Consider the following 25585-nt stretch of genomic DNA (forward strand, 5'->3'; position numbering starts at 1 on the left):
GTTAAGTGTAGTACGAGTTTTGTCGGCAGCGCCTTCAATGATAAACCTTACACGTTCCTAATTATTTTTCCGATACTTATGGAGAACGAACGACGACAGTTTTTGTAATTAACGTTGAGAAATGAACGCTAACGCGTACGATGCTGTTTCGCATTTCGTTTAAGGGGAAACTGTGTTGTGAAATAATAAACGTCGATCTATCCCGTAGTTAGGATACTGACCATTTTCGCGATGAAAATATGACCGTAGTTGATGTTTATTAACGAAGAGGTACATCTATCTTAGAACGAGACTGACGTGTTTGTGCCACCGCATAATAAAGTATCCTTTGAAAATTTAAAACACTTCGCAGAGGATATGTTGTAGCTGGCTTGCAACTTTGTTACGTAGGTGTTCATCTACGTAAATCAGTCGATGTAAATGTTAATGATGTTCCGTCATCGCGTTACACTTCGTAAATGAACCTCGTAATTGCAAAACCACTACTCTTTCCGTTTAACTTGTAATTCGAATTTCTTCGAACGTGTAACTAACGCGAACTAAGCGAAGTATTGTTTTTGAATACGCTGCCGAGTATTTCTGCCGCATTGTATAACCGATAAATCGCTAAATAATAATTACTGGCGATGATAATAATACGCAACGCATTTCCATTACTGCGGAACAAATAAAATTTTAATATCGTTCAATCGATCCAAATGCTTATATCGGATTAAATGGTGAATTCCCAGTAGATTCCCAATGTTTGCTTGTATCTTGCCGTGGAAGTGGCCACTCGTGCAACCTGTAAGATTCACTAACGCGATCGAATTCAACCATAGATTGAAAATACAACGATCATCGCGCAAATTTCTCCAGTAATTTTTACCTGGGATAGTTCTCAATTGATCGAACAACGTATTTTTCGTATTAAATTTTCCAATAGTGTGCGAACGTTTAGCGTGAGGGAGAATTTTTACACACTCGCTGCTGGATGTGTCTCTAGACTTTTTCTACTGACAACCAGCCTGAATAAAATAAATCGACTTCGTCCGTGAAATAAAACTCTACCTCGGTGAAGCCTGTTTCTCGAGCTGCTCGTTTCGTCGCTTTACCTCGTTATTTCGTATCTTCGTAGCCGCGACATTTGCTGAGCTCTCTTAGCTAACGGACGAATAGTTCTTTCCTCGCAGAGATCAAACTCCGACCGCGCAGCGTATCGATGTCGATGGGGATGATAAATCACAAAGTTGGTAATTGGCGTAAGAAGCAGCACTTTTTGTCTCAACAGGGGGTTGAAAGAGCGTATTGTATATCGTGCTAGAGAACGTCACATCGGAACAATTGCAACAGTTAGAAATTGGCCCAACTTTAAGGATCATTCTTACTTTCCGGTGGTTGCGACAGACAGAAAATTAGAAACTATAAATTTCTCTGCTTTCATAGATTTTGGCATCCCACGAACATACATCTTAATTTGCTCTATCAATGAATGACAAAGGAAACGGCAGGTCCGTAGAAAATATTGCTTATATCGTTACCGATAGATAATCATCGACAGATTGTCGTCAATAGCACGACGGTTTTAATTAAAAGCGGTGACAAAGTTTTGATAATATAGAAGCTATGCCGGAAGGAAACTTAATAATGGTATGGAATTTGCCGATCCAGCAAATTTTACACTTCTTTGCGATGAAGGGAAAAAGCGCGAGGAAAACAGAGGAAAAGGAAGAGATGATGAAGGAAAATCAGAAAGGGGGAAGAAGCGGTGGAAGAAGGAAAAGGAAGAGGAAAAGGAAAAAGCGGGTAGTGGGGTAGGGTTGCGAATTAAGGGTTGGTGACGAGAGCAGCGTGTGCGCGTAGGGTTGAAGAGAGAGGAATAGGCCGCCGGGCAGCCCCCTCCAACGTTGCTCCCTCCCCGACCTAACACGAACGTGCGAGCTTCGGGATTCGAGGCGGTGTGGAAACTCGGACGGACAGGCAGTCGCTCGCCGTTCGTTCAACAACGTGGCTCGAAAGTGCTGCCTCGGCGATTCAGATAAGCGACCAAGACCAAGAGGAAGACGACGAGGACGATCACGGCGACAGCGATGCCACCCCTCGTCGTTCGATCTTGGCCAACGTGGTTCGCCTTGGTTTCTCAGGGCCAACGATAAAAGATGACACTTCGATTGCGATCGTTGATCCCAGACACGGAGGAATCCACAGGTACCTCAGCGGTATTCTCCTTCGTCGTGATCTATTACGACCAACAACTACGCCCGTCGATATTCCAATTGTTCTCGTCGTGAACCATTCAGTTTCCTCAGTGAACCTGATAATCGAATCGATCGTTCTTTGACGCGTGTGAATACCAAGAGTGCGTTTGTGAGAGAATCTACTCGATTTGTTTAGTTTGATGTTTCGCGATTGACTAGTTCGAGCGGATATAGAGCGTGAGGGAAAAAGAATCGCAATGATAGTAAAAAGTGCGAAGTGTGTCGAGATGTCGATACGATCGAATGACGCGGCCGATGGCAAAGAAGAGTATCTGGTAATTGCCGTCGATTGTGCGTGGTCAAATGGAAATCACGCCGAGTGTTCATGGATCCCGTTTGACCAAAGGATTCTCTGCAATCAGCATTAGAGGGTTGAATTTCCTGTTGGGAAATTTAACGATCGGTTGGTCGAGGGTCGACTGGTCCAGCAGATCGTTGCCGATTAAAGCAATGTCTTGTATCGTCGTTTAAACCAATAGAGATCGCTTAATCGGCAGATCGAAGCCGAGAAGGATCAATATAAGAAGACCGACGGGAAGTTCGATGAAAAGGATTTTTCTACCGTACACGAATTCGCATTGCGGGAAACGTAATAAACCAAGGCAGTACAATGCCGCCGCTTTAGATCGAATATAAAGCCGTGCGACGTTTTTGATCCTGTTGCAAAATATTGAATCGATCTACCAGCGGTAGGTGAATGGCGGAGCTTAGTACGACTATCGTGTATTCTATGGTGCCGAGGATCATCCCCCTGATATATACATACAGACAGAGAGGCACATTCGATACATGGATCTTGCGCAGAATATGGGGAAGACACGAGGCGAACTTGGCGATGAACGCGTGACAGCACGAGGAAATTCTCCAACGAATCGACGTCGCATCCAGATCAAGCTTTGAACCACTGGATTTTTGCCTGTTGAACAACACCGCGTGTTTATTTGACACGGCCACGCAGTATATCGCCGTGATCGGCAAGGACGTTTATTACTCCTGACCATGACGATACTATGTTTGCGTTAGTCGATCGACTCGTTAGAAATTCAAAGAGAACGGACTGGCATGGATGAACGTTGCTGAGACGACGCAAAAGTGACACAGGTGTGATCAATGGTAAGTAACGGTTTAATCGCCGCTAAATTTTCTCCTACTTAAGATTCTCTTGACCGAGAAATGCCTGAACGTGTAGGTCAAGGGTGTAGGTACGAGCAATTTGAATTGCTAAGTGGATCTTAGTCGTTATTAATTAAAACGCGATTTGACGGCGAGCGAAGAAAGGAAACTTGTTTCTGGGGGTGAAAGATGGTCGAATTAAAGGAATTATAAATAAGAGATGACAGCGAAGAGGAAAGTAAGTACATGCGGCGATATGCGCGCGGAATATGAAACGGAAATATGTGTGTCATTTTATTCGGTGCATTAAGAGCACGCGCGAAATTTTGTGTAGAAGGTATTCGTTGTATTTCAGTCCTTATAAAGCGTAAGTATTCGCGATAAACGAACCAGCGAAATTAATGTTCGCGTAATATTAATCCGATTAAACTAATTTCATGCAGGCACAATTTCAACGAGCGGCAGGATGCACTTTCAGATTATCACGCGTTCTATTTCTTTCATACAGTTTTGAAAATTATGGAACAGCGAAGACGTTATTAAACTTGCTTAAAGTCGAACTCGAACGTGATAGTAGTTTCTACTATAATTGTCCCGTCGTCAACGCTATTCTTATACTCAGATGGAGAGGTAAAGTTAGATAATACGAGTAAAGTAAGAGACATTTGTAATCTCATGGATTAAAAACGTTTTAAATTAGCGCATATTTTGGAATATTTCGAGGAATAGGATTAACCGCAAGAATAATGGCTATCGAATTTTGTGCTGCTCTTTATTACGATCCATTCTACTGCCAGCCTTAATGCGTGCTTTTACTACTTAACACGATAAGGATATCATTATATCCTAATAATCTTTCCAAGTATTTCAAGAATGTGCTGCTTCGGCTATGGACATATCAATTAGATTAATATCCTTGAACTATATGAGGAGCTACAAGCCGTAAATGCACCACGGCAGGCAAAGACGTGATTAGTTTATTTTTGCTATAATTGCACAAAATAACACATACATTACCTGGTGCAGTCTACATTTCACGTAATCACGCACTTTTAATATCTCAGGAAATTATTGCCTCATTAAACGCATCGCACTTTTTATTTCTCGAATATTTAATACGAATACGAACACTCTTAATATTTCCTACGTTTCTTACATTTAAGTAATTGCGAATCTCGAATTGGGACGACAAACGAACATCCCGATGTCAGTGGAATTTCTTGTCAATCGTATATAATTAATTATACTATCATTTCGCTAATTAATCTAAGTCAAGATTACCACGACGTAGGCATCATTTTTTCCTTATGCATCGTACAGTTGTGCCTTTCTCTCGCAGTTGTAGGTAAGCTGCAAGAACAATCAATCTTAAACGTCACGATTTCATTTCTTGTAAGACAGAAACCTTCGCTATCCGGAATGAATTGCGTATTATATTTTCGTTGGAAACGGTTCCTTCCCCTCGCTAGTGGATTACCTTTGCGCAATTGTCTGTGCATCTGCAATTTTATAAAATTCGTGGAAATAGCGTTGAGATTAATGTCCGAAATATTTCTCCTAAATAAAACGAAACGTAATATACCCGCGGAACGTATTTGAGAATGGCGTTTTGGTAAATTATCCAAAATTGTAGAATTGCTCCTCTTGCTTTCTTGAACCATATATAACGAGGTAGACGATTCTTCGTACGAATTTGTTCACTTGAATAACACAGCTTTTCCATATAGCTTTTGTTCGAACGAGGGGGCGAAGCATAAAATTCTGTTTTATGTCGTGAGTATTCGTCATATCATTGTTTGTGGCGTGACCTCATAATTCTGGCTTGTCTCTCAAATTTTACACTTGTTTGCTTTCGTTGATTTTTTAATTTGTACAATACACGCGATGTTCTACCAATCATGTAAAAAAAAAAATTGTCACGTTTAACGTAAATGGGAACGATGAAGCGTGAAATGAACAATCGAATACTTAGCCGAGACTGAAGTTCTACGCGCCCGCAGATATTTCTGGAGACGCGAATTTCTCTAATACGGCAATTGTTATTAAGCAAGAAGTGTCAGAGACTTAATACTGTACAGATTTAAAGAAGTCTGCAGAATTTTTGTAGTCCAAGATATATGTAAATTACATGAACGCGCTCGGCTACATCGATGAATGTACCTTCTTAAAAGTTTTTATTTGCGACCGTGTTATGTTTTTTCATTCTAGTATACATCTTCGTAAACAAGTTGTTTTCCTGTCTATTTCTACCATCATTGTCATGCCATTTTATACATTTACCTTTGATACAATTTTCACGTGAACTGGGTTGCTTCAATCGCAATATTTTCAAAAGCCTTGGATATAATCAGACTTTATATGTGTACGAATATTTTCATTTTAATCGGAAAGAATTGTGATGCATGGTGTAGTTCTTCGCATCATACGATACAGATTAATGCTTTAAAACGTGTTAACGTTTTATGGGTGTGTTAAATAATCCTTTCGTTGGTGAATTTTTGAATACCATTGTACGATATTGTCGGCCGACCGACCATATCGCAATATTATATTTAACCATTGTCTGTGCAAGTTTACTTCGTTATATAGAATAAATTGGAACTAAATTGGAGTGCTCCTAATTTCTGTACAATTAAAGAGTAATGTATATAATTGCATAGCGAATTCAAAGAAAAACAGTAAAAGACAATGGAAAAGGGAGGAGACAAGAGGGAAATGACACAGTTACCATTGAGAACAAAATTCAAGTTAGTACATATATTTCACTCAGAATTATAACGTTGCTTTGCATATTTACATATTCAAATATCACCGTGTCGTTAGCGACCCGATGAAAGAGCATCATCTGAAGAAATTGCATATTATTTTGCCGCAATTAATTATAAGGATTATAACAGCCCCCTATGACGATCTGAATGAAGCCAATTTTTTGTCAGGCACTGTTCTTGGCAATTTGTGATGATATACTGTGTACTTACTTCTATCTCTGTTGATTAAAAACACGGAATACGATATACGGTAGTGACATTTCCTATAAAATTTCGCATAAAGTTTTACATAAAACTTCGCATCGTGGTACTCGTTTTAATCGACATCATTATTTTCCTGACATTTAGCACCAACGTCTGGAATAGCAACATTCTCCGTGGTATATTTTTCTTTCAGAATGGAGAGACACACGAGTAAGCATCCGACACGTAAGTTTAAGGGACGCGTGTCCAGAATAGAAAGCGTGCTTAAGTAGAAAAGGAAGAAAATACATGCAGGCATATTCCTTTTGAGCGATTTACAGTTCAAAATATAACGACTGCCGATACACTTGACTCGGCTTGCTTAGTGTATGTAGAACAGGGAAATGGTAGGCCCTAAGAGATAAGGAGATGATTTCTGCCCTTAAGAGGGTCCTTCGAGTTCCCTTGGCTGCTGGCTTCGAGCGGTTCGAGAGGATCTCTCCTCTTTCCCTCTTTCACGCCGTTCACGTCGAAAGGCAAGAGAAACACTATAATGTCTGTCCATCTGTCAATCCACCCCTCCTACGTGCGTGCTTTCGATTCCTTCTACCCCGTAAGAGACGACCGTTCCTCTGCAAAAACTAAGCCAGGCCAACCGCTTGAGAGAAGTCCTGAGTTTTCTTTTAATTTTGAGATTGCGTCGCGACATTCATTACGAACGGACAAGCTCTATCTGATTCATAGATCTTTCGTCCTCTTTTTAAGAGAAAAGAAAAAGATAGACAGACTTGCTCAAACATAGTTCGCGTAATTTGATGCTAACAATAAAAGAATAAAAATACATTTCCTTTTTCGCGTTGCAAATTTAGACGTTCAAAGAATCACAGGCATAAATATGTTTACACTTGTGAGACTACGCGAAGCCACGTTCGACCGAACGGAACGAAAAATCTAAAACACAAATTGCACGTTTCTAGCTGTTTCGTTAAGCAGATGAAAATCTCTCGTTACTTTCGCAACCATCTGACCTGTATTAATATTTAATCTGTTATTCAGTTCCAAGGAAGTCCTTCGAAATTCATTATATCGCGGTAGTTACCGTCTACGGTTTTAATTTAATTAAATTTCCTTAATCCTTCTTCCGCCTTTATTTCCGTGGCGTTCGTGTAACGCGTTCTACCGCGGAAATAAAACTAAGGTACAAACTCGAGCGAAAATAGATTGAATTATCTAACACGCGACTACGACACCGAGCATTACGCTTTTATTTTACAATGTAAGGATAGGTGTAAAACGTAAGGCAAGGGAAGAAGTCGTACTGACCGTGGTTCTTCTTTCTATTACAGAGATTCTCGACGAGGGATTTCAATGATACGCCGCTAAGGTTGGGGCGATTGTGGTGATTGGTGAGAGGATAGTCCAGACGCAGCACCTCGTTTCTTGCGTGCACGGACGATCGAGAATGTTATCGCACAAGGAACGCCGCACATCACCAACGTAAGGGAAACGAAAAGCTTAGCCGTGAACACTTAGATAACGGTCACGAGGATGCCAGACAAAATTAAAGAACCGACGCGTTTCAAAATCTCGTGATCAACATCGGCGTCCAGTATTCACGAGTAGAGAAATTTGAAATGGGGACGAACACGAACGACCAGCCTCTGGTTAAGTCCATCGTGAGCAATCTGTCGTTAGACCATACGCAACGACTAACCGATTTGTTTCCCGGTAACGCAACCAAGGACGCAGTCACCATACACGACGAAACCGTCTTAAACGACGTTTTCTCAAGAAGCGAGAAAGATGCGTCAACCAGTGGCATCGAGTTAAGTTGGTTCAATGATTCGACAACGATAGGTACAACGCCTTCCGGTTCCTTGTTCAGTGTGTCATCGTCGTTCTTTTCCTCGGTATCACCGTCGTCGCCTAGCTCCGACAATTACACCGGCATATCGGACCTGTTCGTCTTCGAAGACTTAAACGATTACATCAATCGATTGAATTACAGCGCTTTCGTTAATTTGACGGCCTATTACGATGGAGGGGCTAACCTGAACCTGAACGGAAGCGTGAACTGCACGTCGTCGATAGTCGCGGGCACCGCAGCTGGTGTCGTTAGAGCCGGTGAGTGCGGGCCGACAGCAGACGTCGATGAAAAGACGAATGCCAACAGCTGGTGGGCTCTGATCCTGGTGATCGTGCCTTGTTTAACGCTATTCGGCAACGTATTGGTTATCCTCGCTGTAGTTCGAGAAAGAGCTTTGCAGACGGTCACGAATTATTTCATCGTGAGCCTGGCCGTCGCTGACCTGCTCGTTGCTGTGCTCGTCATGCCCTTTGCTGTCTACGTTTTGGTGAGTCTGCTTTCTCTTCCACGTATTACAATGGCTTTTAAAACGGATGGTGACGGATTAAAAGAATTCATTAAATTACGCTTCGCACCTTACCCTTTATCTCGATAAAAATAATTATCGTGTCGGCTATTATTCCGATGTGCTAGAAGTGGATGTTAATTCGAAATATAAACTTCTTAGAAATTCGCTCAGACTTTAGTTCCGGCGTATAAAAGACAACGATGCCTTTTTCACTGACTCGTTTGCAAGTGCATCGTGACATTTATGACTGCCAAATCGGTATGTTCCTCGTATCGTCGGTCCGGTTGTTTTGCCATCGCATTTGCGCGATGTTTATAACCTGATTTAATTAAAGCAATTCATTGGAAATCAGTTAGCATTCCTATTATTGTATCGGGAAACTGAATTTTCATAGATCTATATTTATCGAACAAACGATGATTTTGTTCGAATGTCGATGGTTCCGCAGTTCGGATACGTATACCAATCAAATGAAATAGGATTAGTTAATTAAAGTAATTTGAGTAATTCTTCAAGTGACAGCTCCTGAATTCCGTGATAGCGATGACCTACTTCCGTTCGAAATGCTCCTACCGTGTCATAGTGCGGATGTCAAACGAGCGCTGCCAGCGAAAGCATTCTTTTATGCGTGCAGTATTTATTTAACTGCCGTTTTATTTACGTTCTGGAATAAATTTCAATCTTACGCGAAATAAATTTCTGACGGATTTATCTTGTTTCATTACATTTTAGGACGATTTAGGACCTATGTACATTTTACGATCCCATTTGTTCTTATTAATTTAAAGGATAAAACTGTCTGGCGTCAAGGTATTATAATTTCATTTTGCACCATTAAATGCGCAAAATTTATGTTGCCCTGAATAATTACCGTAACGAATATGTTTTTATCTTAACACGCAAAGCTAATTGCAGAAAATTTACGTCCCTTCGATGAGAGACTTTTCTATATTTCTGCAACTCGATAAGCAATATTCCACGATATCTGTAGAAGATGATAATTTTACGAGAGTCGAGGTGCAGGTAGGTTCTGAACCGATCTTCAGAACGAATATTAATTATGAATTGCATAGGGCTTGTAAAAATGCTATTGATTTATTAAAGTTGAATTTTCGGTCGAAAATCGTCAATATTCCATTATCCTCGCTTTAACCGAACGTTCATCGTGTCGAATCGTTCGGAATAGATCCTGGGAAAATTTGAATATATTTTTGCCCAAAGTTACGTGTAATTATTATAATATCTTCGTCAACAAGACGTGTATTTGCGATCGGTAATTTAATTAATTGTACAACATTGTACGTATAATCAAGGATTGTTCCATAATTGAAACGCGGAATTTTCGTATTTACGAGTTATTACGTGATTCGCTGTTTCATATTCGCCTCTCTAATCAGCACGCTACGCAATAGCAATAATTCAGAATGATTTTGCGTCTGATATTTGAGTTCTTACTAATCTGACAAAATTCTTCTGTGTTCTATAAAGTGCGTGATAGTTTGAAATATTTTGGTACGAGATTATGTCGCGTAAACACGATAGAAGCCATCCTTTTTACGCACAAAGTATACGTGGATCAAAGTGGCACTCGTACACGCGACATTCACGTCCGCTTGTACTAATGAACATTTCGCAAAAGTAACAGTGTTTAAGTTTAATTTATAGGGGAACGTGAGTGATTTATTCCACGCGGCTGACATGAAACCTAATGACCAGTAAAGATGTACCTTTTGGAATATGCATGAGGGTGCCGGAATTCGACGGCACGTCAAAGAAATAACGAAATTAAATGTCGCGTTTGCAGGAAATGAAAGTATCACAAGCTAATTACGGATAAAATGATTCCCGCAAGGTTCTAAGGCATGCAAATTGAACGAGTTCGAGAATGGAAAACGTAAGATTTTATCACCGAATTAACTTCTAGGAAATTTCCAATAATCTGATAAAGTTCAGTCGGTATTAAGCAATTACGTTGGCCATCCGAACAGATTTTGATATCCTACAAAAAATCTATAATCGTTTATCGTCGCACGAACGAAGAATTTAAGATTCGTTCTTGTAGTCTTCGTCGTTCTATCTTTATCGTTTCTTCCATAATTTTTTTCACGTCGAACTGACCAATACAGTGAGCGGCATGTTCCAACCTCTATCGGGTTGACCGAGACGTCCCGGGCTGGATATTAACACGGTGCAGCGTACTAAAATCCCTCGTCGACCGCTTAAATGATCGTTCGCGAGTTTCACATTAAACAGTTTAGCGACGCGTGTGTGCGCACCTATAATGCGTCGCAACGATAATGTCGCGACTCGAGTGTCGTGCTACGATCGAAGCACTTTAATCGGTTGCCAGCGCGAACTCGCGTTCTACGATTCGCAGTTTCGCGAAACGTCGTGAAACTGTGCCGTTTGTCAGCCTGCGTTCGTGATATGCAATCTTATCAAATACTGGCTTTCAATTTGAAGAAAAGAAAATAATAAAGCAGGCCAATGAACGAAAAACTACATGTTTAATCATATCGTGGAGATCTTTCACGGGAGGGAGAGATTAATAATATCCACTTAATTCCGTTTCGGTTTTAAGAGCAGCTTTGAAGTAGGTATTCTCGAAGGAATACCTGGACAGAATATTCTTCTTCGTAACTTAACGCTGATTGGTAATTCGCTTTTATCGGCTCTCTGGTAGTTCCAAGCTTTTATGGTTACTTGGATTATGAGCTTGAGAAATTTTTGAAGTCTTTGCTGTGACGTTATACGGGCTATCGCTTGTTTCTTTAGCGGGGAAATTTTAATTCCTTTTTCAATTTTCTCGACACAATTCGCTTCTGACAACAAGAAGATCAAGAATGAAGTGTAAATAAAGAAAAATGCACGTTATTTCGTGTAATTTTCTTTATTTCCTTTTTCTATGTTATCATACGTATAATCGTTCGCATCGGTGTAGTTTCTCATCTAAATTGCTCGTTTATTAGAATTTCAATTTCTATTCCTCGTTATGCCATACAATCTTTGTTATCATGGCCGTAGTCTGCCGAGCGTTTCGTTGTAACGAAATGATTACTAGAAGAATAGGCCAACTACGAGGAAAGCTTGATACATTTACCACGCTGACTTTGATAGATCTGTCTTTTATTTCTGGAAATGTAGCTTCACCGTTACATTTTAGTGCACTCTGTGTGCTGAACGCACATATTACCTTGTAACGACAAGCCAAGCCGTGGTTTGCAGTCACGTCGGTATGCCACGCGAGATTTCCGGTTCACGCAAAAGTTATTCTGTTATTATTGCACTTTTCTGGACACGGCAGAAACAGCTGTGTAGTTTGCTCCAGTATCTCCGCTACTACTTTCTACAGCTGCTGTCACCGTAAATCTTTTCGCGAATTTATGTAGGTCAACAATCGTTTACTCTCACCAGTATATTTATAGTCGCGTTTCGTTTCTGCGAATCGCAGGAGAGACGCAGCCGTTCGAAACGACATCGGTTATAATTGAAGTCTAAATTAATCAATTCATTTTACGACGTTCCCGTACATTCACTTCTTCTAATTGATGCATCATTACTTGCGCGATAGTATCGATATTCCAATAATTTATAAGGTGGAGGGTGTCTTTGTGATCCTTCCGTGTATGCGTATGACACTTTTCGAATCTGTTCGTAGTACTTCCGTAATTTCTTTTCTTCGATGATCTCTCTATTGCTCTTTCTCCGTTAGTGTCTGACGTCTCAGCGTAATGTGGAAACCGCGTGCCCTATCACGTGCACAGACGAAATTGAGCATCCTTGGCCAATTATTGGAATTATGGTAAAATGTCCGCGTACAAAGAACAGCCGGATTCGGTGGAACGAAAAATTGTGAATGATGGTCAGAAAATTGGAAAGGATAAGGGCATATGAAAGGCGTAAAAGAGAAGGACAGAGGTAAAAAGGTGGAACAGTCGGTATTAGGTTCTGTCGAGTGGGTGCTGGCGTGACCACGAGCAATTTCGATCCGTTTTCCTTCGCCTGCCTCCATAATCCCTCGATTCGTAGGTAGCCTCACCACTCAACCGGTTTACGAAGTGGAATAACACGGTGGATCGCCAGCTGGGACAAGGTCTATGTTAATAACACAGATCGCTTCATCGCATGCATGCTTATTACTTGGTCGATTCAACCCAGTTTTGATTCGAGCTGTGTACACAGAGGTTAAACCATTCGTTGTCCCGCTAATATGAATATTAATGTTCATGCCGAAGGAACCGACCACTTTTCTTCTGGGAATAGAACACGGAATCGTTTGGCCTTGCCGGCTCGTCTAAATACGAGTTATCTCTTCCGAACGATCCCTCTCTACAAGCAACATATCTCTACAACGTTTCTTTCCTTCCCCTTGCGTCAACATGGCGCCTGAATTTCAAAGTGATTCATTCTGATTGTTTTCGGCGCCAATATTATTCGCGTCTCCACATATGATTGCAAACGTTCGAAAGGGAAACCTAACAGAAGTATAATAAAAGCAACCGTTTCGATGGTTTTATAAACAAGATGAAAAAGATAAATGGTCCGGTAGATGTACGCTCGCCTAGTCAGTTTCATTTGTACGGTTGATCGCCCTTCACGAAGTTAACAGCTAAACGATGAAAAAAGGCTCAATTCGAATGCTATTGTCCTAGATATCGTCTTTCTCGTCATTTCGAGATTGATCGTGGCGAAACACGTGCAACACAAGCACGTCAAGCGATACAAAATTTCACAGGGTGAATAGAGATGTTCGGTGGAACGTCAACGCGCGTCATGCGTCAAGGTCGAGTAGCTACGTAAAATGAAAAAAAAAAGCTGTTGGAGTACCGGGGATTTCGTTAGAGTTTGGCATGTAAAAATTTGAGGTAACGAAATTCATGGCACGAATGTACTGCAGTTATTGTTATTTTTCGGCGAATGTTCAAGCATGAAACTAGTCACGGTAGAAAATTGCTTCGCACAGATCAAACGTATCGAGTATCAGAGATTTTAGAAAAATACTCTCTGATTTTTATTCACGTGCACAGAGAATCAACGAATTAAACACAAGCCGTGAACGATCGTAATAAATTACGAGACACGTTTATAAACGTATGGTATGGTACAATTTAACGTATGGTACAATTTATATTTGTCGAAAGTTTTATGAAATACGTTGACATTTAACGCATCTTTGCGAGACAGATTCGTGATATTCCATGTAATCGCTGTAATTTCGAAACACACGCGGCTCCTTCATAATTTTCAACTACCTTTATTCTATTCCTTCGTTCCGGTATAATGGCTTCCGCTGAAAGCAGATCTCGTACAAGAATGAGACAAATGTGACGCGAGCGCGCACCAGCGCATATAACAGTTGATCATATTGTGTTGTTGAGCGTAATGTAACGTATTTCGTCTTCCTTAAGATAGTTTGTTTAAGCGCTAAGCACTCGATCTCTTGGGCTAAATATAGCTGTGAAGCGAAAGGTAAGCGATGCGAACTTCAAAGCCGTTTTCACTCGAACCTCGTCATGCTTATCTCCTAAATCAAACACAAATACTATGGAATATAATTAGCGAAAAATAAAATCTTCCTTTTTGTTTCCATTCTTCCGAGTTAATCAATCTTAGCCAACTTTTAATGCAAAACGGTTACAAGAAATTATTGATCGTGAAGCGCGCACAATTTAACGGGGCGCATGATAAGAACGCACGGGTAAGAAACGGAACTAAGTATTTTAGAGCGATCGTAAGGTATTACTTACAAACTAATAGTTCGCTGTCTTCGAGCAAACATTTTGCAGATGAATATTCCAGTAACTCTCTCGCATTCACAATCTTATGAATTTCTTCGAACTCAAATAAGTTTATCGTCCGCATGACAGTGTATTATTTTCACGATTTTCCTTGAACGTGTACTTTTATACTTGTTGTAAATCGATTAGATCATAACGGGAAAATTTGCCACCGAAGAAACCATAAAATCCAGCGTATCGAAAATCACTTTTCACCCAGTGCTGGAAAGCTAGATGCAATATACATATAAAGTTAACAGATCGACCTTAGGTAGTTGGAGTATCCATTTTTCATATGCGTTTAGATGTCAGCCGATAAAATCTCGATCGTTCTTCTGAACATCGTCGGAAGGAAAAAATGATATGACGTGAAAGAAACCGTTACTCTTGTATAAGCAAACGCCAGATTGCTGCATCGTCATCGGATTCAGAAAGAGATTGGGAAACGTATAACTGAGAAGGACAGGGATGGTCGTTCTACTTGTGCTAAACCAAACGTGACGTCCTGTTCCACGTAACTCTCAGTTACATTTTCTTGCGAGCTTTTATTGGGTCCTGTTAATAATTAATATTTTTCTTGAAACGTTTAAATTAAAGTACGAGACGTACCGCAAGAGAGAAAGAAAGGGAAAGTTATTCAAAGGTTCGCAGCATAATTGAATGCTTCGCTACGATAGCGACTGTGATAAAGTCCTTCCTCGACAATCAGAATTCCACGAATCATTCGTCAAAGAATCTATTTCTTCCATTTACCATGTTTCCAGAGTCGTGAGCAATGGAGGGTTCTTTCGTAGATGTTAAATAGACGACATCCTATTTTTCTCAAAGGACAGCAGAGAGCGTAGATTCACCATCCCTCTATGTCACCGTAATTCGACTTGATCGTGGCACGACAATCGTATTCGTTATAACGTGACCTAAAAAGTTCTGATTGAACAGAAAGTTTCATAAATTATTGGTGTATTAAGTTCGCGACTTTCCAATCGATAGCTTCGGTTTCGGTAAGTCATCGATCAACGCGATAAAAACGCGTTACCATAAACTGGCAAGAATTATAATAAACGAAAATGATGCGATTGATGTTTGGTAATGCGAATTGATACTACTTTTACGCTGCCGATTCGATCTCAGTGGACTAAGTCCGTGTAAGGTCAGACGTGACGTTAGGAAATCACGCGAATACGGTCGCGTTTTACGATGTGGAAACGTATGATTTAAATAATTTGATCCGACGATATTTTTAACCGAATAAACCGAAACTTCGCCCTTAAGATTATATACAACTTTTTTAAGAGCCTCCGTGAGTATTAATAATTTAACTGATAAAGCATGTTTAGGAAAGCAAGGCATATCGATTAAAAAGTTGTTTGTTCTCGATGGTTATACACTTAGTCTCTAATCAACTGTGAGATAGTTATTTTATGGTAGTTGCACGCGCGTCTATCGATTGGTGTATTACGTACGAATAAGCGCAATCTCTGGAAACGTTAGCTTGTTTCAAAAGCGTCGAGGCAAGAACGATATTGAGCGTACAGTGTATATGAACTGCATATTTTTCAAAAGATCACAGACTAATTAACGCTACAGGGAACGGATGCAGGCAAAGAGCAGGTGTAAAACCAGGAAATGGGAATGCGCATGTAGTTACGCGTTGCAACGAAACATTAACATTCATTATAGAGGCACCGATGGAAAAATATTTTCATAGAAGCGAACTGTTTCACGCAAAAACGAAATGTTACGTTGGCTACATAACATCGGTGTTTCCTCTGATTTTGTGGTATCAAGCTGTCGTAAAATTTATACATAATTATTAAATTAAACGCGATCATCGTTGTTGCAACATGATTCCTTACGGAAGAAATTAGATCGATGTACAAAGATAGAATCAACATGTCAGTGACAATCATGCGATTCTAATTGGTCTTAATTAAGGTTTGATGTAGCAAAGTTCTATAGAAAGGAAATAGAAGGTACAGATGGTGGGATGGATACGAACGTTTTTCCTATCTTAAGTATTTCTGCAAGTATTCCTGCACAATTACAGCACGTCTATTCGTCAATCTCCCCATGAACGATCTCGCTCTCAATCGACAAGGCGCCTGCGGAGCGAGTAATTTCCCAGAAAATTTCCTCGTCGCATTTAGAATCGCATTTACCTCTCTCATTGAAGGGAAAAGGTGTGTCTTATGCAAAACGAAGATCTGTTAGCGGTACGATCTTATTTCTACGACTAGATCGATCAGAGGCATTGTAAGCACGTTTCCAATTGTTACGTTTCTTCGATGGATTAATTTTTATTCGTATATTCATTGTCGTATTTCAATGAAACTTATCGATCATACGACCAATAGGTTTCGATTTCGACCCATGTTGCGTAATACCAGTTTTCTTCCTCTGATGATTTTTTTTTTTTTTGGTATCGAATTTTCAAGTGAAAATACTGAAATTTAACCGAACCATACCGTAAAGCCTGGTTCAAGAAGCGAACAAGTATAATGTTTATCGACATCGTTAGCAGCAATTTAAAACACGACCATTTCAGCTTCCAACTACGTTTAGAGTAAAAGACGCTTACGGCCTGGTTCAAACTTAATCCATTTCAGTCAGCGTCTCAATTTCTGGGATGTTATCGAGCCGAGCCGTCGAACGCCGAGGAAATCGTTGTGTCGTAATGTTTGGCCAACTAAATGTTCCGGCATAAAATCGATCGGAGGGACAGACTTTTCTCATGGAGTTCGCTACGAATCTGGTTTCTTGATTGATCGTAAATTATTTGAATCGATGTTGGAACGAAGGGCCACCAGGCTCAGAGATACGTTTCCCTGAAATCGATTACTATTGTCCGTTCCTCGACATCAAGTACAATTCAGTAGTTGCTTCTTGGACGATAACAGCAAATTGTGCCCATATAGAGTATAGATTGGAATTCATTTAAACAGAAATATCACATGTTTGAACATTGTACCAGAAACATCGAATTCGAATTACAAATGAATAATATTTGTGTAGACATTTCTCATATGTAAAAGATCTCTATACACACGGATAATCTGACAAATGCTGAATATTTCGAACTACTTAAAATAAATTTACAAACGTGTTAAGGATAAAAATTCTAGTAGAAGAGTAGGAAAGAAATGTAAAGAGAATAAAACATATCGTACATGTCATACGTGTATGTAGGTATTTTACGTATCTTTCACAACAGAGAGAATATTAATATCTTAAATATTCGAGATCCTATTCTTTACAGGGTTAATGTATGGCTTCTCATTTGCGCGGCGCCAGCGTGGTTATTACTTCGTTGCAAAAATGTTCGGTAACGTATGCAAGAGAAGTTAATCGATTTTCTGAAATGTCTATAATTAATTGCTATAAAATAGCGTAGATCAGCATATCGATAAAAGTTGCTGACATAATTCTTTTTAAGTAATGGAAACGCTGTGAAGGTGAAGATTTGTATGTTGACTGACTATACAGGAAGAGAGGTTTAGCGTGCAACGACCGAGAACGTAATAGGGTGGCACCAGTAATCAAAGCTGCTAGCAGGAATCTATTACCGACGTTATAGGTCTCTCGGCAAATGCGAGATTGTTTGGTCATGATTACGAGCACACCTGTGAGCTGTTGTAATTTCAGTATTGTAACTGTGAATCGTTTATGATCAAATAGTTTAAACGGCATAGCAATTCAGTCTTCGTACTTACGTGTAGTAAGGTCGACAAATTTATTGCGATCAAATGAAGTTACCGTTATACAACTACGTTGCATCTAGAACTGCGTTAATCGAGCGAAGTTTGCTCAACCGTAATGTCATAAACGTATATAACAGCATTTCTTGGCTTCTACTCGATCTGGCAATATTTTTTCCAAATTCTTTACAGTTTTTCACGTTTTAAACTCGTAGATGGTTGTACATAGTCAGAATGCAGCTTGTTAACGAGAGATATTCAACTTGGGCGAAAGAAATGTTTTATGATCGTCTTAGTTTCCTTCGGGAAAGTTTCGTCTGTTCCATCAGTTAGAAACTTTGCGCGACGGATCACGCTTTTTCTTTATCGATGACTGCTATGAAAATAAACAGTTTGCTCAAGCTTTTCTAACACGAGTAATTCTAAGATTTATATTCGTTTTAGAGTCGTTCATCTGTTACAGTAGATTGTTATAATTAAGACGAATAGCATTAGCAGACTGTGTTCCACTTAATCAAATCAACAAGAAAGCAACAACGTGGTTTGTCCTTTAAATATTTTTCTTCCTATCTACAATTAATGACATCGATTTATTTAATACCATGCAGAATGAATTCTGTTTGTTCCTTTTGTATGAGCAGAATAGGGTTGTAGCGTGGATGCAGAAAATTAGTTCTCGTTGGTTGTATGAGTCCTCTTTCTCTTTTAATTTTTATTTATTCTTGCATAGAAAAATATCGTTATGAGGTAAAAAAAAGTCACGCAAAATTTCTATAGAATGATGAACAAAAGATCGAAAATATCGCTCTTCTTACCAGCTCTTTCTCCGATCGAAAGGCCATGTCACACGTGTTAATCGTCTCACGAACTTCTCTATTTCGCTCTGAGCGGTCGTGTCGTTCTCGTTCCCTTTGATTCAACTTGGACCCGACGTGGCTTTTCAGTTCTCTCAACTTGTACTTTTCTTTGCTTTTCAGTTCTCTCCAATCTTATATCGCATTCTGTTGACACGTCATTTTTAAGTATTTTGCTTCTGTTTCGGTTCTTTTGCAGTTTGTTTCCACTTTGATATTTACTCGATAGTTCGCCACACGCTTGTTCGCACGAAGAATTTGTAGGTATAGTAGCCTCTCATAGCGAGTATTTTAGAGTTCAATTTATATCGCGCGACAATTCCCACTTCTTCCAAAACTTGTCTTTTATCACTGAATGACAAGCCCGATTTCTTTTCGTAGTAACTTTCTTGAAACAACTTGGTGAGCGCGTATCTTTGAAACCTGTGTCAGCGACAAACGTATCTCAGATATTTATTTCTGAAATTGCGATTCCATAGTTGCCTACCAGGAAACGGAACTTTCGGATCGTTCCTGGATCGTAAATGAGAGTCGGAAGAATCTTTTCATTCGAATATTGCAAATCGGAGCCGACGTCGCTAAGTAGAGATGAAATATCCAATAGAATGTTTTGCGCTACATTTTGGCCGCTGTCCAAGTCAAAGACAACGATAACGATGTACTCAGGCCATTGGATCGCGTAGCATTGGAAAACTGGGTCAGAGTGGACTCTGAAATATTATTGTCAAAACTCCCTTCGTTCATTCATCGTTACTGAGATAACTTTTAATTACGACTGTAGTTTGTGTATAGTGAATTTCAAGGTTAATCGATAAAAACGCACATATAGAAATCGATCGGCTTCAACGATGCGATGTTGTCGCATTGCCATCGTTTTTGGCGCATGACTTTTGAGATTAGAAATCGTGATTCCAAGAGGCTGTTTCATGAAAAAAACTCGTAAGTCAGAGTCGTATAACTAACATTTCTAGTTTGCGCGAAAATAATCGTTAAAATGCGATTTCTATTTTCCTTCGTATCGTGTGTGGCGAAATATATTTTCATCTAGCGGTATTCAACGAAGGACTTGACCGAAACAGACAATGGTGTTCCCGTAAAAACGAGCGCCCTACTTCCAGACTCTTGTTATTCGTTATTCCATCGCAGTGTCCGTTGTTTTTCTGTGCTGCTCGCCAGTTTGATCGCTCAACCACGTTCATTCGAAACGATCTTTCAGAAAACTTGTCGACTATGCCGCGCTTGGAATTCGCGCGATCCACAGCGATTTAATCACCCACCTCCTCGAAGCGGCGAGGGAGCTAAATTTCATCTGATAGCTCGAGCTTGTGGTAACTAATACTTCTCTGTTCCTGCCCGATAAACCGCTATGCTGGAAAATAGAAAATGAACGACCGAAACTCGATATCGGTGTAGGCACGCCGCGCAACCATTGCTTCGTATTTGCTCTTCGCTTATGTGTGTAAGCGTTGGCAGATTTATGCAGAATTCTGTTCGCTTCCAAGCCAATGATGATATTGCATTTTTTATTGGCTTTTTGGAAAATTTGGTATTTTATACGACGAATAATCTAGTAGGATATGGAATATAGAATATCTATTTAATATATGTATGGGATATAGGATATCTCTGTAGGAATTTCGTACGGTAAGGATTTTTTATTCATTTATTCCGAGTTTCGACAAAAATGTGGCGGTCTGTTCGATACGTTTGATGGCACTTTATAACGTTTACGTTTAATAATTAATAATCGTAATTACGATAACTGCGATGTAATGCGAATTCCCGACTTTTAGGATAATAACTACCGTGGCTACCTAAATGTTCATTAATCCTCTTGGCCACAAGCTAGTACGGCGTTAGCTAAAATCATGAATATCCGCGTACTAAATAGGACTCGGTGATGAGGTCGGAACAAACTTCGAAATGTGACAGACGGAAAACCACGGGACACGAACGCTCGTTTACTTGAAAGTACGCCAGACAAATACAGTCGATTAAATGGTAACCGCGATTCACGACAGTTTATCCTGTACCAGATTTCGTTATCGTTAATTTAATAGGTAAAAGATAACGAAGAGAATTTTGTTCGAAGAAAATACGAAAAAAAAAAGGAAAGAAAAGAACAAACTTTAATCCCATATCGAGTATCTATGCGTCGATGCACTTTATCGAAAATTTGATAGGACCCAGCTGTGAGATGGAAGCATATTTCAGAGAATGACTAGGGGAATCAATATTGAATGTTTGTAATCTTAGTGAGAATAATCTAGGAGGAGGGGCGGAAGAATGAGATATGAAAGATAGCTTTACGTATCACGAACGACGTGATACCCTTCGGGTTGTGGTACCTCGCATAAATCAACAAAATTCATGACTATCCTATACCTGCTTGCTGCCATATTCGCGATCGAGTTTCTCGACCATATCTGAGCAAACATTTTTGACAAAACAAGGTAAATTATGTTAAAAAGTCACTCGGTATTTAGTCGATCAGAGATGTTGCCGAATTTTCTGCTTTAAAATGGATTGCTTCTGTAGTGCAGAAAAAACATATTCACCGTAAAAGTACTGTACGCGGTCTCTTACGGTTCGTCGAGCAACCGGATGAAATTTGAATTTATTTCGTTCCATTCTACTTTTTATTATGTTTCATTCGTACAGCGGAAAGATTGTATCTTGCATGGAACGTGTGAAAATATGCAATTTAATTACATTTGAAATTCCCGCTCTCGCTAGTTTTACGCGAAATGTGCGTTCATATTATATTTTGCGATCTTACGAAACATTTACCTTTCTCGACGAACATCGAAGAACAAACAACGTTTAAGCTGGAACTCGTATCTCCAGATTTTTGGATCGCGTGATCCAGGGGAGGATGATTTGACTCGTTGTTTGCGCGTGAAATCTAGCGATCGTTCGAAAGACGTTAGCGTGATTAAGGACAGAAACATGTGCAACAAAGTTGCTAGTAGTAAGCGTTAGGTGCATGCGAAGAAATTGGAGATACGTCGGGAAGGTATGTGAAGGTGTAGCGAAATTGCGAGGTTGTTCCAATAGTACGTATGCCACTCACGTTTCAAAACGTTTTAGAGGAAATCGCTTGTATTTCATAAATCTCCGGTTGGTAGGTGGTGCTTGGATCGTAGTCTTAGCCGCATGAGGGTTCTAGCAGAAAAGTTGAAGATCCCAGGGGATCGCGAAATTCGAGTGACTTTCATCCTGCGGTTCGTTACGCGTTATGAAAGGCCAACTTCACACTGTTTCGCTATGAGAAAATTTTTCCCAGCATCGGATCGAGAATAGTCGAGAGGAAATATTATGCGACAAAGAAGTAATTACATTGTAATACATAAAGGGCTTACTCGTGATTATTTGTACATAACCCGGTAACAGTCGGAGAAGTATTTAACTTAAACCAAACAATAATTCGATGAGTACACGGTGTAAAATAAATTACACGCTTCATAGTTCGTAAAGTTTGTTCTCTGCTTTGCCTTGCCTTCTCGCATAATAAATTCATAGAATATCTTATCCCGGATGAAATGTCTCGTCCAAGAGTTTATTGTACAATTAGAAGGAGAAACTAGGGAGTAATTTGCAGAACCTATAATTAATGTACATTCATCTAGCTTCTTAACGGTGCCTGGAGAGAATCGATAAGTGCTCGAGAACGGTACGAGCTGTAGTGAAAAACGTCACGCGATTCACAGACAGATGGGTAACCAGAAGTACTAGTACTACGGTTGAAAAGTACACAAGCTATAAATGTTGATCGTGTCCGTTGTATTTTTGCGACAACATCAGAAATAATACCTAATGACCATCGCGTGTTCATCTTTCTGTCTGGTTTTACCGTTCCTCGCTACGTTATATCTTTCCATCAATTTACTTATACAACGGAGCGAATATGTATATGTATAGTATATTTGTTCGTCGACCGACTCGTTCACCTGTTGATGGATGTTCCGCCTACGGGATCAAAAGGATTTTGCGAGGTTGCCAGAAGGGATGTTCGCAGCTTTCATAAGGTATCTGCCGAAAGCGAGTAGCCAACCTTCCCAAAGGGTGTCTTTCTTATACAAGAATTTCAGAAGCTCGTGGAATTTCGTTAGCCCTCGAGAATGCAGCTGCTTTGCGCGAACGAGTCAGAGGAAACGAGAAAGGGACAAGGGAACTTCCGCTTCAGGAAATACGATACATTAGCCAGAAAATCCTTTAGCGTTTGGAACTCGCTAGTTCGAGGCGTATTTTCTTTCGTGTCGAACGTTCGGTACTGTTTTCCACCCTCGCTGAGTTAATTTCGGTTCTATGAACCCTAGTACCTCGAAATAATAATCTTCTGTGTTACATAGTGATGTTACTTCTAAAGCTTTTTCACGGTTGACTAGTAATTAGATGCATCTCCGTGCATCGACTATTTCAATGTGAAAATAAGAGAAGCCAGAAGGACGACGATCAAAATCGAATCACTGATGCTCCGTTGTTTCTATCTCCCGTGCGTGATAATTACGTACACGTGTATACATACAGAAAGATATTAATTCGTAAAAGTTTGATTTGTTCGTTTGGTAGTTCGAAAGAACAATAGCTAGTTAATCAACAGCGAATTAGTACAAGGCTCGGCTAATGCCGAAGGTCGACGTCGAGACGTTTTCACTTTAAAACGACAGTTCTAGTCTCGCGAACTTTTCGATAAAACGAGCAGTTTGCCGAGTTGACGCCAGGAGGTTAGCGATCACGCGATCCTGTTTCTCCTCTTGATCTGCTTCTGTTAGAAGTTTTCTTCGCGTAACTTGCCGTTCTATTTTTTCTTTTTTTCTTTTTTAAGAAGAACTTGACTGGTATGGACGTTTAGGTTAGCGTGAGCAACGTTAATTAATAGTCGGGCGAAATCTGTTTCCTTGAGCTGGCACGTATCGATTGCATCTCGTGCATCGAGTGTCATGCACAACGTGAACGTGTTTCGTATCGGAAATGAGATTCGTACAAGCGATAGATGCAATCTAACGAAACTTGATGTTCGACGTCAGACCTAACATACCAATTGACAACATTCTCGCGTGAATTCCACGCGTTTTCCCATATCCTCGGTTAATTTCGACGCAATTATCTTGCTGCGAATCGAATTTCATTCAAATTACGTTTGCGAGCGTTCCGCAGTTTAGCTTTAAAGTGTATTGTATTTTGCTTCCATCGTATATTACATTGAAATTCTAGACCGCGAATAAACTCCTCGATATTTGCAAACTCGTAAACCCAAGAATATCTCGTTATCGATATAACGCTCACTCAGCCTCATTATATACATTATTCATTATACATTTCGTGATGTTTTCACCTAGCCTTAAAATTCTTAAAGCATATCGAAAGACCCTGACCCATTGATCTTTGATCAGATCGTGTTGATCATTAATGTCACCTACTGTAGCGCTATTTAAGTATTCTTTAGGGCATAGAATTTTCTGTCGGTCACGCCCAACAGTTTTCACTGTATTTTCCTTTACAGGAGGAGAAGCGAGAGCACTAGTTCGTGAAAATCGAGTCAATAGTTCATACGTTCAAAATCACATTGCTTTAAAGTTATACGCGCTTGTTCGCCAACTATTTTGTGCCCGATGGAATTGTATGCTTGAAATGCTATCAACAAGAATATCGAATCTCGCGGATTTCTCTGATAAATAACTGGCTTAATAAAATCAACGAGGATATCGTTAGAGCGCGATAGAACGTTGGTACGAGACAGAGGCAGCATCGAAAGGGCTGAAGCTCGCTACGGTCACGGAAGAAAGTTCAGAAATTTTCGCCGAAATTGAATTGGCGCGTGCAGAGTGAAATTTAATGTTACCTTCCAATGCTGGTATTCGACAGGCTGCTTTTGACGACCGTTTCAAAAGTTTCAGTCTGCGATGCGCCAAAGAAATTTCCTTTTTTATCGCTTTGAATTCACATTCATCGTTGTCCCCCCAGTGGAGAGACATTGGCGAACAATATAGTCGATTTTAAGATAAAAGTTGCGAGGCAATAATTTTAACGCTTTGAAGTAGACGCCCGAGCGAATCCTCACCGGTGACTACCGCTTTTTTCGCGATAGTATAAGCGAGTTGCAAGCCCTTGAAGAAGTCCCAATTGCTCCGCCCTCGTTTCCTCGCCCTTCGATAAGAGCCACTTTTATCAGGTGACTTCTTATAAAAAGGTTTCGCAGTAAAAAGACGAGCCAAGTCGATCGAGATGCGATAGAAAAAGAAATGGAACGTATTGTTCCAGTACTGCCGCTTCTTCTTCGTGGGTATTTCGATTTCTAGTTGGTTGAAGGATAGCTCGAATTTATTTGCATCAAAGGACTGTCTTTTCAGCAAGGGGCAGATACAGGAAGGATACACGGTCGGTAAAGCTTGCATGGGTAGTTTACAAAGTATACACATTTGTATGCGCATAAACGGCCGGGTGTTATTCGGGCAAGTTGTCGGATGTTCTTTGATTCTTCGACCGATATATCCCAGGTGAATATCGTTAAACTTGAATCTCTAAAATTCTTCGAATTATTGCGAATCCACTCGCTATAAAACTTGCAGTGTAGATCGAA

At 40.0% G+C, this 25585-nt stretch overlaps 1 protein-coding gene across 3 annotated transcripts in view; it reads left to right on the top strand.

The window, feature by feature from the left end:
* The first annotated feature begins 1923 nt into the window (after positions 1-1923).
* The window catches only part of LOC117204743 (dopamine D2-like receptor), a 96476-nt gene continuing 72814 nt past the window's right edge, over positions 1924-25585 (top strand). For 2 of the 3 annotated variants that reach the window (XM_033442456.1, XM_033442458.1), the window contains exons 1-2: positions 1924-3350; positions 7648-8655. In XM_033442456.1, coding sequence (XP_033298347.1) covers positions 7936-8655 — 720 coding nt within the window. In that variant the 5' untranslated portion in view covers positions 1924-3350; positions 7648-7935. The remainder of the gene's footprint in view (positions 3351-7647; positions 8656-25585) is intronic. The other variant, XM_033442457.1, reaches the window with a different exon arrangement.

This window comes from Bombus bifarius, unplaced genomic scaffold, assembly GCF_011952205.1.
Source record: "Bombus bifarius isolate JDL3187 unplaced genomic scaffold, Bbif_JDL3187 scf7180000007979, whole genome shotgun sequence".
In the NCBI taxonomy this organism is placed as follows: domain Eukaryota; kingdom Metazoa; phylum Arthropoda; class Insecta; order Hymenoptera; family Apidae; genus Bombus; species Bombus bifarius.